The sequence below is a fragment of the Rhodnius prolixus genome, unplaced genomic scaffold (assembly GCF_049639745.1).
Source record: "Rhodnius prolixus isolate KJV_2025 unplaced genomic scaffold, Rpr scaffold_7, whole genome shotgun sequence".
NCBI lineage: Eukaryota > Metazoa > Arthropoda > Insecta > Hemiptera > Reduviidae > Rhodnius > Rhodnius prolixus.
The window spans coordinates 40,338,843-40,355,225 of record NW_027411582.1 but is presented as its reverse complement, the minus strand read 5'-3'; the positions used below and the strand labels follow the sequence as shown (position 1 = coordinate 40,355,225).

Below are 16,383 nucleotides of genomic sequence, written 5' to 3'. Positions count from 1 at the left end.
CTTATTATTGAACAGGAAATCATAGAGGGTCATTTCCGAGGAACGCTCTGAAATCTGTAAAGGCACATTCAGTGAAATGCGCTTCCGCTGGAGAAACCTTGCACACTACACGCTCACACGCGCACACACATGCACTAAAACCCTTTCAAGCCCTTGGGCTCTGTCCAAACTACTTACTTGATCACATATCAGGTCCCATTTCTTTTCTATGTCGTACTGCTTGAGAAGCTTGGCCTTGTCCGGCGGCAGATCCATCGAGGCCTACAATCATAACACCAAATTAGTATTAACACAACCATCAATAAACAACTATTACAAAATAAAGTTTTCACATAAATTAGCATTTATCTGTTTTATAATACTCAGGGAAAGTAGGTGAACTTTCTGAGGAATATTAACGCAATGCTGTATTATTAAGGTCATTATAAGTTACAGGAAATGTTAGGGTTGAGATGTTGGTAGCAGTGTATCTTGTGCTTGAGATGTTGGTAGCAGTGTATCTTGTGCCGGTACTTAGTTAGTTGCGTTTATTCACTTTCTTCCTGCTTTCTTTTCCTCTAACATAGTAACTTATATTTCAATTTGTTGATTTGAGAAAAATTGTAACAGAGATTGTGCTGGTGACGGAAAAGAATGGAAACGTCAACTGATTGTATCTGTTTTGGAGACCATAGTCTAGGCTCTTACAGAACTAATAAAATATTGCCAACAATTTTTAGAAGACCAAGGCTCACCATACTGTTCACATAATCATTTTAAGGCATCGTTTAACATTTCATAAATAATGTATGAGGAGAGAGTCAGTTTTTTGTTTGATAGTCATATTTTTCATCAATAAAGATTCATACCAAATTTTACTAAATTTAATTGAAAGAATGAACAGTTTAGTGGGAGGACCCTTTGATTCCAATACGTCACCAATTTTAGCGCCATTACCTGAGCCTGTAGGACCGAACTTGAACACCAGCTCTTGCTTGTTTGAACCTGGCTCTCGCTTCTCCACGCTGATATGTTGAAGCTACATGCCAAATACAGAATTCAATTTTACTTTTTATAAAATTAAATAAAAAGTCTAATTATAACCCGAATGATATCACTAACGGAAATTGGCACCATCTATCAACGGGATGTATTAATCAAAGTGCGACGGATGATAACAGAAAAAGGCGGTTAATATGTAATTACCATCTTACTTCCCCCACTCCAAAAAAGGAAAGTCAAATTCTCGTAACTGGACTTTTTACTGAAGCACACACATCCTGACTAAATGGAACAACACCTATGGTGTGAATACTTAAACTACTTATCTTCATTGTAAGGGCCAAATTCCCTTCGAATTTTCTAAGGAATACAACAGGAGAATTCCCAGAAACAGTTCTTTAGAGGGAAGCTCTCATATCCCCTCGCACGGAAATCCTCCTGTAATCAGTCGAAGGACTACTGATTTTTTATCTTTATTCATTTCTGGACGTTTCGCGTCCATTATCAGTGTGAAACCCTTTCACTGTACTTATTTTACACCTACTTTCATCTACGAAGTTTCAATATGTCACAATGCAGAGATATGCCAATTGCCGAAAACGCTCTTTTACGATTTACAGGTTTAGGTTTTGAATAAACTTGTATTCTGTTTATATGCCATCACTCTTATTTTAAACTTTTTTTGGAGCGAGATTTATGGATGACGTAATTGTAAGTTTTGTCTTGAGGATGACAGAGGTGCTGCTGATGGATTTCGACTACCCTAAAATACCCAGATTTACATTTATTGTTAAGACAAGACGACCTGCTAATTTCAGTTCAAGTAACTACATAAAAAAAGGAAAATCGTCGAGCGATTCGGAATAGATTTTATGAAAACGGTACTTTTAGAGAAAAAGCAATTTCTGTTGGAGCATTGTCTGGAAACAATTTGGGGAAAATAAATCATGGATAACTTTTCTTTTCTCCACGTTCCAGCAAATTGAAAGAGAAGTAATGTCTTCTACTTAGTGTCCGACAGTTCTAATCTACACAGCTTCCTCTGAACAATGTTTTTGTCTGCAAGAAGTACAATGGCCTGGACCCGCAAAGCTGGGATGATATTGGTCCCAGCATGATGCTTTTCTTTAATTCTGATTAGTTTCGGATTTTGCTATAGAGCCAAAGTTTAGTTAAAGGTTTTGTTGCTCAGTCCAAAGCTCTTCTTACCGCACACAAAGCCGACCGACACCCCTTTGACTGTGTGAGAAAAGTTGTTTCTATTTATGTAGTCTGGCTGAAACCATTCACGATAATTCTCAGATCGGCTACAGATATATTCAAATAAAATACTAAGAACACAGAAGGTAGGAGGAAGTGGAAGTGCAACTTCTACAGGAAGGTGGGACGCTTGGCAGGTTTTTAAAAGGACACTTCGGAAGTGGAGATGGTTAATTTTCCTTCTAGGGTATCATTTCTGTCAAATTGTACTTTTATAAGATGTATACACTAGTAATAATTAAACCATTGAAAATCGAAAGAATCTTCCTTAAACATTCATCTCACAGTCTAAAAAATGGTCGAACATCTATTATTTCAAAACAACAAAACAAGCTCAGAAAAAATATTATTTTTCTTTTACTCAGGCATAATAGGCCTTTTTTACATAAATTATATCCAGCATTCAAGTAAATATGAAGGATCATATGAGTATAAGTGAGCATGTGTGTTGTTTCCTCTCTGTGCAAACGTCACTTCCGCACACACTCATTCCCTCTCGCTCTCTTTTACTCTGTGTGAATTTAAAGAGCAAGCCAAAGTATTAGCCATGATGGTGAGGCACTGTAAAGGATTCTAAGATGTGGAATTTGGTTTGTTGGTCGAATCACGACTTGGTATGCACAGACATCTACTCAGGAGGCGCTGGGATTGTATGTACAATTCTATTATTGTAGTTATAACTGAATGTGCGAGTGTGTGTATATCCCCTAGCAACAAGAAGACCTATGAGTCATCAAACTGTACTCACAAGATGACGGACTATAGTTTGTGTTAGTTTGCAGGTGATGTCACGACAATACACCCACAACATTAATGTGCAGTCATGTGTATTATTATACCGCGCGGATTGTTCTATCTCAGAACCCTCAACCGTCAACACACCACTATCTTATATGTTCTACTATCCGCACGAGGTGCGAAATAAAACATTTAATGCGCTATAATGCCCGGAAAAGAATATTCTCCAGGAAATCATTCAACTGAAACATTCTGATTACATGCGAAGCTAGAAAAAAATTGGTAAATTACAATTTCCCAGAAATAATAATAATAAGGGATTAGCTATGCGGTTAGCGTATTGGATTCCCACGGATCCGTGGATTCCCGGATTCGACTCCAGCTGCTTGACTCTTAGATTTTTCTCTTCACAGCTCACTGTCCGGTGATAGACAGTGTTGTCTGTATCGAGAGAACACTGTCGGAGGCCGGCAGTGCACTGAAAATACGCTCCGGTCGACAATAACCTCAGACGTTGATGCGCCTTAAATCATTAAAAATAATAATAATAAAAAACATCATATCAGAAAAGTTAACATTTGCGCTCGAGTGGTGAAGGCTCGAGATACTTTGAAGGCACCAATTTTAAATCAATTAAAATCAATCAAAAAATTTTAGTGTTAAAATAACCTCTCCATATCATGGAAATCCTTCAGCTGAAGGCTATTCCTGTCGGTACATTTGGGAGCAATCTGAGAATTACATTAACAATAGTCAGGACTACGAGTATATTAGATTTTCAACTTCTCTAATATTTTACCTAAACTTTTATTGTTCCGAACACCAATATTTGGTCCTAAAATCCCACATTCTAATCCAGAGAATTTAGGGCACGGGCGTATACATAATAAATTTGGGACAGTTGGACACTGTTGTTAATGGATAACAACAATAATGTAGAACACCTTGATAATGAATATTGTTTGCGTTCATAAGTTCATACTACCGGAATAGTGGCATCGATTTAGGTGGGTTAAGTTAACTGGATAGGGTCCAGATGGAGCTGGTGTGAGGGGGTGGTGACGCTCTATGACCGACCATTAATACCAATTTGTTACATCCTGTTTATCCACGGCTTCCTCTACATCGCAGGCGTCCTATATACAAACCTGCAGCACCCACAACAGCTGTCCGGCTACGTGTTTACTATTTTTTTTTTGTACACAAGCCTGGTTATCTCCTGTAACCTGTCATTTGGTAACCTCTTAAGTAGGAAAAGATAGAACAAACCTTATGTAGATATTCACCTGACTTTATCCAAAACTGTTTATTACCTTTTTGCTATTGATTTATCGTTATGAGAGAACTTAGAAGGCTTGTTATAAATGTTTCGGATGGAAATTGCATGAAAGGTACCAATAAAAGGTAGAAATGATAACAGTTACGATTAGTTGAACCTCTGCTACACCTTTTCTGTTTCAATAGCTGCGAATTTTTGCAGCTGAGATTTAAAAAGTGGATTTTCCAACTTTTTTCCATTTTCTTATGACAAGGGGAACTGAAGAAAATTGTAAAGCTAAATTGTTAACCTGGCGAAAAACGATATTCCTGAAATTTTTTTAAAATAAAGTTGATAATTCAGCTCTTACAAGCGGACTTCAAGAAGTTTGAAGAAGCTCGTGAAAATTGCTCGAGTAGAACGGGAGTTGCGGAAACAATGCTATGCCAAGTCAAATGCATAAAATTTTGAAATGTATATGATTATTGCTGGTGAGAAGTGGAATAATTTGGCAAGCAGTTTTTAAAGTCAAAACTGACACACCGTTTGCAAGCCATTATTCTTGCCCGAGACTAGAGAGGGGACTTTTCTTAGTTTTCTTACTCTTCTGATCTCGAACGCAACCGTAACATAAGTGCTCGATTAGGCACCTGAAGGTGGAAATACAGGGCCTAATGGAATGAAACAGAGAAGGCTAAGTTATACATTGTTCTGTACTGTAATAACAGAATTCCAAGGTCTTAATAGATTATATGGAGCCTGATGTAATATACTAACTACGGAGAGGGTATGCTACTTTAGAGAGCTGAAGATAATTGTGCTACAATACCAGGTATTGCACCTTGGCTATATTGAGAGGTGATTGTCCTCAGACGGCCTTACTTTGTCCGCCCCAGTGGAGGTGGAAGTACGAAGATACTCAGGCTAGAAGTGCAGGAGGGGAACTTTTACCATTTCGTTATGGTTACTTGAGTTGCTTTATTATTTTAATACTTAACTCCGCATTCGCAAGTAACTGATTAATTAATAACTTGATTGCCAAGTTAAGAGGAGGATTCTGGTTCTATAAGCAGGGTGCCATCTAGATAGAGTCCAAGATAGAATACAAGACATTAGAAAGTGAAATTGTTAATAGAATTGAAAATTTGTTAGCGTAAAGGTGTTTTATTTATAAACTGACAAAAACTCAAGATTCCTTAGAAATAATGTCCGATTAACGATTAGTAAAAAACTGCTACCATCTAGGAATTTTTAGCTTAACGTGTTAAACTAGTAACTGGACTGGACTTGGTTAATTCGTGGATTAAATTTTATAAGCTTTGTGCCAGATTTTTTACTATCACATTGTTCGGTCATACTCAACATCTGTATCTGTTGGCGGTTAATTTCATCTTTCCCACCATCGCCTCTCACGTTTCTTGTTCCCGCCAAAGAACTGTAGCTTCGATTGTATAATCTTAGTAGTTGTTTCCAGCCTACAAGACAGTGCATCTCATTCCATCGGCAAGAAAAAGGAGCAACAACCGCCTTCCTACATCCTCAACATATTTATCTCTTCATCTGCTTATCTGCTTTAGGGTTGGTCCTCTCGGTGTTCTTATTTTCGCCCTCTTTAGGCCTGACCCCACCTTTTGTCCGACCTTGAAGAGGTGGTGGGGGCTTGGAACTAAGGACATTAGAAACTAACCCTCTCTAAAAATCTCGCGTTTTTGCATCTGGATGTAAGCGACTTCGCACATATTTTGAAAAACCACAAACTATAATAAAACCAAACTGAACTGCCAAACTTTTGCAGATCTAGTTCAAAGTCAAACGATCATTGTGCCTTCCTTAGAGATCTTCCTTGGTTGCCAAAAGCATTCAGAAAATAAGAAAAGCTTTCCTCTTGTCATGTGACAGACTGCATAGGGACAGACGCCACAAAGATTATTGCTGAGCCTTTAGAAAAGCCAAAGGACAGTTTTAAATGGGCAAGAACCGGTAGGAGATGTGCCATTTGAGCAGACCAAGATGTCACAAATGTAGAAGATGGCAGACATGTATGTCGCATGCTGGACCTAAACGTTCTTTCCAGCAAAAACGCTTCCAGGATGAATGAGGACGCCACTACGTACGCCTTAGAGAGTTCTGAATCCCAACCACCTCTTCATGCCACTTGACGAAGTTTAGTGAAATGTTGAGAGTATTTTGTACATGAATTACATCATTTTTCTATTTAGTGCAGTCTTTTGTCAGTTTGTACACAAATTTTGAGAGTTGAACGCGATAGCATTAATTCCTCTTTTGGAGAGTGAGAGAATAAAAACCCAGAGTCTGCGCACGCAATTATGACAAAAACTGCACTCGAATAAAATTTTGTCTTTGAGTAAACAAAGGAAAGAATAATTACCACAATGATTTTGTGAAGGTCACGCTAAAAACTTGGAAGAAAAAAAGTGCTTGAGGTTTTATTAGTGGTTATAGGAAAGGTTTGTACGCAGACTCGCTCACACGAACCACATTCCTCAATAATATTACTTGGTATTGGCCATTCCCATCTCTCTTCAGGCCCCATTTTAGGAGATCTATTCGTATCTCTTCTGGTTAATCCTTTTATAACCTTTTGGCAAATCATTCAATAAAACTGAATCAAACCTCCAGACAGGTGAATTAAAAACACCTGTACTAACTAAATAGAGATGAGATTCGAGGTGCTAACTTCGGTTTCAAAACAGTCCATTTTCCAAATCTTTTCAGAAGGCATAACAAGCTGATTCTCCAAAGAGAAGGATCAGGTCAGAGACGGTCTTGTTCTGCTACACTAGATCTAGAGTCTACAGATTCTCAGAGAAAAATGAATTTTCCAATTGATGAGAAATAAAAACAAGCTACTTAAGGAAATATAAAAGATCATACTTGATTACTTGGACGGGGGACCCAGGCATCTCAGCCATAAGAGGCTTCTAGATCTGTAGTTCTCGTTTTAAGTCGTTCTTGTATAGTCCCCTCTGGACTTCATTGGCTATGGCACCGGAATCAGTCAGAAGTCTGTTTCTTCTGCTTCAACAGTTAACTACAGGACCTCGTGAATGATCTAGACCAATAGTAGAGAGAGAGACGTGTAAATATGTGTTTGTGAAGTCATGCTTCCCTCGGAGGTGTTTTTATTGCGCGTAGCAACGAAAGAATCCGACTAGCAATGGTTACATTTAAATGAAGTAACCAGCAACAGTGTAGAGATAATCCTCTGCGCCGCTACAGTCTTCTTCCTTATCTGCGTGTCACTGATTTAAGAGGGATGTGATTTAAATGTATATATTCACACTGGCAAGGAGGTTCCGGTCAGCTGAGAGATCCGTGATAGATCAATAGCCAGTACGGCTCATACCCACTGTATTATATACAGACGTGAGTGTGTGCGATATACATAAAGATAAGAGGGCAGATAACTAGAAAGGCATTTCGTGAATAAGAAGGTCAATGACATCTTTATTGCCGCTGAATACTAAAAGATAACTAGCTGGATTTTGAAAGAAACCAAATACAAATACAGAAAAAAGGCAACCCTACTCATTGGCCCAGATCGTCACTCTACCACCTCGAACTGTCGTTACGTAATCAAATTTCATCCTAATGCTCTTATCAACTGCCAAACTGTTAATTATTAATTAAATATGCAATGTAACAGGTGTCTATTAAATAACATGATATCTCTAATTGTAGGGAATTTGGTTGATAAAATCTCTTTCTTTGACAGTTTCCATTCATTTCACAATTCTCAATTGAACTTAAGAAAACAAAACCAAACTTTTAGATTAGCCTGTAGATGCAGCTTACAGTAACATTGGCCTTTAAAGACAGAAACTTACTTCTGCCAGGGTAAATTAGAGGGTGGCTAGCATCTGTCCAGAAAAGAAATCACTACTGAATAGAATGCTCCATTTCTCCTTTAAACTAAGAGACTCAGCGCACCAGATTAGCTCTACACTTATTTGAATTCAAGGCGATACTAATACTTCCTAGGACAATGGGTAAGAGGATCCACTAGTTCCAGCAAGAGAGAGTTCATGTGGGTGTTTGCAGTTATCATCATAATAATCATAGTAATCAATTTGGCGAAATTAGATGCACGAACTTGAGGGTGTAGTTTTGAAAGAAGCAAATTGGCGAGAGATGTTGCAGCTGGACCATCACCACATTACCATCGCAACCGCCGAAATACAATTGTTGCCGTCACTTTGTCCCTCTCATTTTATCGACAACTAGCAATTCTAGCGGTTCCTGCGAGTCAAGTTTCCGATCACTGCCAGCCTAATCTTCTGCCAACAACTTCTGCCTAACCTTTTATAAACTCTCAATTTTAACCTTCTATATCTCTTTAACTAATAGCAATAAAACTACAGAATTCCTGTCAGTTATAGAAGTAAGTTCTCCCGACAATTCGGTAATGCATTTATTTAGATCTGAACAATAAAAAGAGAGACATATAGGATTAAAATTTGAACGAATTTGAAATCCTCAAAAATTTAACCTTCTACATCTCCTAAACTATTAGCACTAAAACTATTGAATTTATGTCAGTTTTCTCTACAATTCGGTAAAGAATTTTAAAAGAAAAGAAAATACTATTTTAGTAGTAATTGCCTATTTTTTCAGGCGGGCTTTACGACCAACTACCAATTGTTATACTATTGTAAAGCTATTATTATTGTATACTTTTGTATTATTGTACCCAAACTCCTTTGTATGGGGAAAGGCCATGAAAATTTGGAAAAAAAAATGGCAAATTATAAATAAATAAATAACTTTTAAAACAATGCTGAGAAATATCACAACCTTGACTAAATGAATAATTATTCATCTCAAGTGTAATTATTAAAAATAAAAAGCTTAGCTATAAATTACGTGTATAATAATAACAAAAGATTGGATAATTAAAATGAAAATAAATTCAGCCAATAATTTTACAGCACAAATAGCGTGTCAAGGTTGTTGTAAGTTAGCATTAGTTACGTAGTGCAACCGTTTGTTATTTCACAAATTACCAAGTATAGGAGACTACCACTGCACTCGGTATCCCCACTTGCATTAATGTAACCCTCAACTGCCCCAATATGGGAGTTCATTACTTTTTGAGCACAATCAGACGGCACCAGGGTGGCGACCATATTTTCTTCAGAGTTGTCGTTCCCAGCCGGACACGATTTCGGTTTTCAAATTACAATTGAATTCTTAAAAAAAACTCTAGTTCAACTATTTAAGAATTATTTTATACATAGAATTTGAGTGCTACAAGAAGACCAAAATAAATTACTAAAACAAAGATAAGGCGAATGATTCCAAGATTGTGGAAGTGCTCAGCTGACAGTCATGATTATTTATAGGTATGTATTAACAACATTCTCTGAAGTCTGCCTTGGTAGTACTTTAACTCTTAATTTCCTTGTAAATGGAATTTACTGATAACACTGAATTATTTTACATTCTTTTACAATCAAGCATATTTTCAATTTTGATTTTGCCCCAAAAATACAACCAAGATAACTGAAAAAGATTACAAATTGACCTTCTAACACATTTTGTTAAAAATCGATCTAGCCGGAGTCATTTTAATGAATCTATTTTTCTTTCTTTTGCAATTTTCTCGAACTGCTCCAAAGACTTCCTTGAAACCAGTTGCACAAACGTAGATCACACACTTATACTTGGAACTTTATTCGTTTAAGGCAATGTCAGCCAAAAGCCGAAGTAGCCGTATCGAAAAGCCGATTAGAATAAAAGTAAATCAATCAATACCGAATTTTGCCTGTGTCCTTGCTTGTCTATTTACTTGCATGACAGAATGTAAGCAGCGCAGTGAATCACTGCTAGATCTTGCACGAATTTAAAAAAGGCTTCAATTCAAATGTTTCCAATGGAAAAAGAAAATGTCGGTCGCTTGTTTTCGCCGCAGACTATTGGTTGGGAGTTTTTAAAAAACAACAGGTTTCAAACAGCCAGGTTTAGTAACCGCCGCTATGGAATGAATGAGTCACGCTGTTTCTCTGTCTCTCTCACCCTTGGAATGTATTACTAGTTATGGGAGGGTGAGGCGAGGGGTCACTTTATTTATTCAGATCGCCTTGGCCGTGTATATTTAGACTGTCTATCGAAACTCAGTGTATTTACTAACATATGTTACTGTTCGCTCGTCGTTCTAACCTATATTCCGCTTTTGTCTCATTATTTACATTAACTAGATAAATTTGAGGTTGAACCATTTGGTCTCTGTAAATTAAAATCTAGTTTCAATACATTAAACCGAGAGTTTCCGCTCTTTTAGAGGGGAAACAGACATAGACATCGGGTGTACTGGAAGCTTCTTCGGTGTAGCCAAATTACAAGCAAACTAGATCAACTTTTCTTAATCTCTAGTCCATGATTAGGAACCAATCAACAGAAAAATATTTTAAATTAGTCAAGTTGGAAGAATTTATCAAAACAATATATCATCTGGTTGAGGTCTTGTTAATAAATCACTTAGGCGGGCGAGAGACCATGACTCTCAAGGCTAAATTTCTCCTTCATTTCTACGCATAAAGACAGGGAAAGGTTGCGAGGGTATTTTCTGAGTTATGATTCTAGTCTCGAATATGGAATTTCTGCTGTATAGGATTTAGGATAGGGTTACGTCTTTATTGATTGTTGGGGATGACGTAGGCGATGCTATCCTGACTAAAGCACTCGCCTCGAGAGTTGTCAGTTGGTTAAAGCAAGTTGATAGCTGAAGTTTGGAACTGGAAGCCAAGGCAAAAAATATCAGCGGTGGAGACCGATGCGTGCTTTCTTGAAGCACTCCAATTGCTCCAATTGGACCTTCGAAGGCTTTTGGATGTATTAAAACTAGTTCCTCTGTCGGATCTTACTGTAGGTTTCCACAAAAAACCTACAGACGACTGAAGGCAAATCAGCAGATGGGTTCTTGCTAAGGCGAACCACAAAACAACAATAATCAAATGTCACGGGAGAGAACTATATAGTGTCCTTGAACCACTATATTGTCATAATCATTTAGCATCATTAACTTTGGTAGTAAGTTGGCTAACTGTTACAGGAGGCGGAAGGATCGCGGCCAGACCAGGTTGGCGCCAAAAGCAGCTAAAGAACAAGTTCTCTGTTCTCCCCCCTCTCACAAACCTCTTGGTTAGCACTTCTCTATAAACTAGTTTGGCGCACAGACCCCTTCTTCATAAACATTAGTTGTTTACGGATACAATGTAGACTGGATCTAAACTCTGCTTAATATTAACAACTTGAAGTTAGTGGAGGTTTTAATTTCTCTTACCGCTGGGATGCGGAAGTAGAGCAATTGAGTCAAATTTTTTGAATTTTCACCAGAAATAGATCTTTTGAAGTGACCTGAGTTCGAACAGGTTGATCTAACGCAACTCTGCAAGGTTGCGGTAAATAGTCTCTGTGGACGCACGAAAAAATGCTAGGTTGTTAAAACCCGAAATTCCCAAGTTGCCTACCCTATTGGGACGGTGACTTAGCAGTAATGTAGTCTAGTAGAAGGCGAAACTCACACATTAAAACTACTCTCACCTTTTAGGCGTCTTCCTGGAGTTATGTCCAGTCCCCTCACTCATACACTTCCGTAAACACCACTAAAAAAAGTAAAGTAATCGCCTATTTTTTCAGGCGGGGCTTAACGTCCAACTAACAATTAGGTATCGTAGACGGAGGCGGAAGCTCATACTTTACTATAAAAAAAAATTTTCTAACATAAAAAGTACGAGTAGTCATATGCGGGATTCGAGCTAGGGATCTTCCACTTACAAAGCCACGCTCTTGACTACTAGACCAACACCCGCCCCTGTAAACACCACTACACTAAGTAAACTTATCTTTTTTGCGATTTCTCTGGAATGTGCCAGCTAATATCTCTGAACTCACCCAGTATGTACAGGGGGTGTTAGAATTTAGGGAACTGAAGGAATTGCAAGTCATGTGAGTGTTCACTGCGGGTGGAATTCATCTCTTCAGGCTGCACTTTAGGGAGCTACTGAAATAGAATGAATCCTTTCTGTTACTTCCAGGGTGTACTGGAATCTAGAGAGGGATGACACATTAATAGACTGCAGAAATTCGTTTAAACAGGTGATCCCGCCCAATACAAACATCACTCCACAGAATGTGCAAATATATTGCTCAGGTAAAGAAAGCGTTAATGTGATATTTGCCGTAGGATCCAGTTCAAGGTGGCTCACTGGGGTGTCTTAGTTCTATTTGAGAAGAGATTCATTGAGGGCGGGATGAGTCATGCGTGCGTGACTGGACACATTAGGAACGCCCTCTATTCGATATCGTGACTTAATAACTTAGATGTTTTACTTAATTTCCATCTTGGAAACTCTCCCTGGAAGCCCCAAGTCTAAGTTAATGGAGTATCCAGTAATGAGCACCCAGCTAAAAGTAGTCTGAAACGTGTAACTTCAAAGTGCAAGTTCAGCTGTAAAAGAAGTAATCAGCCAGCATCAGTGATCAATTACACCACATCCTCTAAAATTACAGGTCACTTAATGCGGCCGTGGGGAACTATCCTTGGAGTGCTCTCTTACAATCAGGTCAGGGAAGTTGTCCTTGTCTACAACGGAGAGACCGACTCGATATCTAACATTCTCGTCACCTACAGTTTCTATCTATTGCATTTCTGTTTGCACGAGCGCGAGATTTCTCCTAAATGGAAGTATAAAAGCCCATGTTTGATCGCACAATGTCCTGTTAACCCGAACCTGACTGTTAATGTCACATGGGCAACGTTAATGCACACTAAACACATTATAGTTGTTTCTATAGGACAGACATGCATTGTTAACCTCTCCACACTGTTAGCTGCCATAACCTGAACCAATATTATAGTATCTCCTTCCCTCGCCTTATTCGTCGCACACATGTTAACGTCTTCCTTCTACTTAAAGCACGCACTTCCCTGACTTCTTCCTCAGGTGCAGCTGATGGTTTCTCCTAAAAAATCAGGGGTAATTGGGTGTAAACAAACTGTTACATATGAAGCTAATGCTATTCTCTCAACCGATTAGATCATAACAGCTGTGGGCCCGTAACCCTTGGTCTACTGCAAATCTGGACTGCAACCATTACATCACTTCTCTGGCAGTCCTGTAGGACAAATTATTATTAAAATCCGAGTTCGTGTTGATTTATTTTGTTACATCAACTCTCGCCAGATGTGTAAGCGTTATTGTACTGATTGAAGCAGATTTTGAAAAAGATTCCAGAGAGAGAATGCCCGCACTCCTTAGTGGACTAGATAATCTTTTATGTTTATTTTAAATTAACCGCTTCTTTAGACCTTAAATGTGAAATATGAGTTTATTTAATGAAGGCAAACCGTACATCTGTTTTTAGTATTCCTCTAAATTTATGAAGGTGGCAGTGGAGAGTGGAACGTTCTCCACTGCCACCTTCATAAATGTCTACGTGTGCGTCTGGACTAACCGTTAATTTTGAAATGACTTCTGACGGGCTAGAGATAGAGTCAGCTCAAATAAGTGGCTACCTGACCCTGAGTATCTTCCGCTTAGGGTTTCTTAATAATTTAAGGGGCAGGAAGCACTTTGAAAGTAAATAGAAGTTCACTAGTCCATAGATGTTTACAGACATGCCAACATCCGAAGTTTATTGAGTTGTAATCTGTTGTTCTACGAAGCTAATTCTTCCCTGGCGAATCCCTAAGTCTTCTTGTGTTCCCTGAAACTACAGGTGACATGGCCGCAGCTTTAGACTTTGAGGGGCGATTTTTCTACAAAAATCTTGTTTCGCGTTCGTAAAACATCACCGAGAAAATCCAATTTCGAAACTCTTCACGACTGAAATACTCTCTTTTACTGGTGTAAGAGAAAGTACAAAAGTGAGGTAAGGAAGAATGGTGATTTTTTTCGTTTCTTAAACTAGAATTGCGAGAATTAAAATCGCTGTCTGGATGTTTACTATAACTAATAGGTTAGGTTAGGTACTCGTAGATTGACTAGTTTTCTACCTCTACGGATTATTTTTAGAATTCTAAATTTGTCTTTACAGAAAGTAAGAAAGAAGTCTCTAACCTTTCTGACAAACATATCTTTAAAATCCAAACTAAAATAGAAGTTTTATTTTCTGCTGAGTTAAATGAGAAGAGAAGTTCTGACAATACACAAAGGTTTAAATATATCCCTTTAGGATATCGCTTCATCTGTACAGTTCAGTTATATTTAGTTTTAGAAAGGTGGGGCTCTGTCTGGTACAAATAACCGGAAGTTATAAAGCATGTCTGTCTTCCGTGTCCGCGGCGTCATCCTGCCTTCAGCTTGCCCAGCTCACTGCCAGTCTCTCTAGTAATTACCTATTGTCTTCCAAGTTGCCAAATTAGTTTCACCTATTTTTGTATTCAGGAAGTGTTACGTGTGAGAGTTTTGAAATTTTGGTTTTTAGCGGAAAAACTCGTTCTGAGCTTGAGAATATAAAGAAACAGTTTTGAGAACAGTGAGTTTATGAGAAAAATTCAGTTAAAAGGCAAAGTTGATAGGAAAGAAGCGTCGAGTTTGGAGAGCAATGATAACAGGACTGGACTAGTCCAATTAGATGGCCAACTGACGGATAGCTGATCCGACGCAGGTCTTTGCACAAGGTTTTGTTCTTTTATTTAAGAGCTGTCCAGTCCTTAGAGAAGGAACATTGGCAAAACATCATCTTTTTGGTCTCTAAAACAATAGGCAGAGATTCAGCTGTTGTTTCACACCAAAGTACTTATTTCTAACCTGCAGAAGAACAAAATGAATAATATCTTAAAGAACCAACCTCCAGAAAAATCTCACGGATGACTTTATATTTTTAGGCAAAGTAACAAAATAAAAATCCATTAATAAATAAACGGCAACCTTAAATATACAATAATAAACAATTAATATTACAGACAAAGAAGTAACTGGCTGCTCATTCGCACGGCTTTATTGATGTTTTGACTGCGCCAAGGTTAGGGCTCTAAATAAGTCTGATAGGTATGTGGAAAAAAGCAGGAGTCGGTTACAATGGAAACGAGTTAAAGTACATAGTTACTTCCGTTGTGGGAATTTTGAATCATTAAAACAATGTTTTTGACTAGATTTTCAGTTGAATACTTAGTTACGTATTGTTACAGTGAGATTACGTAATACAGACATGGCGTAATGTTACTCTTACCTTCCATAGTTTAGTAAAGCTTTGAGAGTAGGTCGTGTAAAATAGAAACCACACCATAACGTTCGAAAACAAAATTATACAAACAATTTTTTCTTCGTAGCGTGGTCGAGTTCTTTGAACTTTAAAAATAAGAAACCTGATGTGAAAACTTGTACGACTTCCTCAAGGTTTTCCTCAAATTTAGAATTTACACAATTGGTTGGCTTCAATTCAAGGTCAGTTAATTAAAAGGACTTTTATGGGAACGAGTGCTCCAAGTCTGAGCGTGCCATGCTAAAGATTTCTTTTTATAGAAGACACACGTGTATAAGAGAACAATGAGGTAAGATATTCTGTGGAGGCCACGTGGAGCAGAGCGGCTCCCAGATATCGCGCCAGATGGTCCGAAGAAAGAAGTAACCACTGCCAGTTAGATCATGAGTACGAGAACTGCACTCAGCTCTTCCCGTCGGCGGGGAGATGTACATTTTTAACAGTTCTACCAACAGATGGTTCACTAACTGTATCTCCCCACTGCACTTCTTCATCACTGATTCCCCAAAAGTAACTTCCTTTTATCAACATCTTCACATACTACACTACAAGACACGGATTAATGTCTATTTATGACTCTTCAAGTACAGACACATTCAATTCCTCCACAGAAGCACTAAACAAGAAGTTTTACTGCACCCCACCTCTAAAATAATTTACTCAATATTACTACATCTATTGGGTGAGTTTGGGGCCCCATCAAGACATATCCAAGCGGCAACCTTGCAGAATAGCATTTTACTACATTTCAAAAAACTGTTATAAGAAAAAGTATGTATAAACACCTTATAAAAAATGGAAAACTGTTTTTAAACTCGGTGCATCTAAAAATGCATTTCCTGTTAAAATTTAGAACAAAACATTTACCCGATTACTAAGTTCTAAGATGAGCGAGCGGAAGAAATCCTATTTCTAAC

The 16,383-nt window shown here is 38.0% G+C and overlaps 1 protein-coding gene across 3 annotated transcripts in view; it reads right to left on the bottom strand.

Annotated features, from left to right (window-relative positions):
• The window catches only part of Frl (formin-like protein), a 115,364-nt gene that overhangs the window by 84,447 nt on the left and 14,534 nt on the right, over positions 1 to 16,383 (bottom strand). For all 3 annotated transcript variants that reach the window (XM_074115370.1, XM_074115368.1, XM_074115369.1), the window contains exon 2: positions 178 to 261. In XM_074115370.1, coding sequence (XP_073971471.1) covers positions 178 to 261 — 84 coding nt within the window. The remainder of the gene's footprint in view (positions 1 to 177; positions 262 to 16,383) is intronic.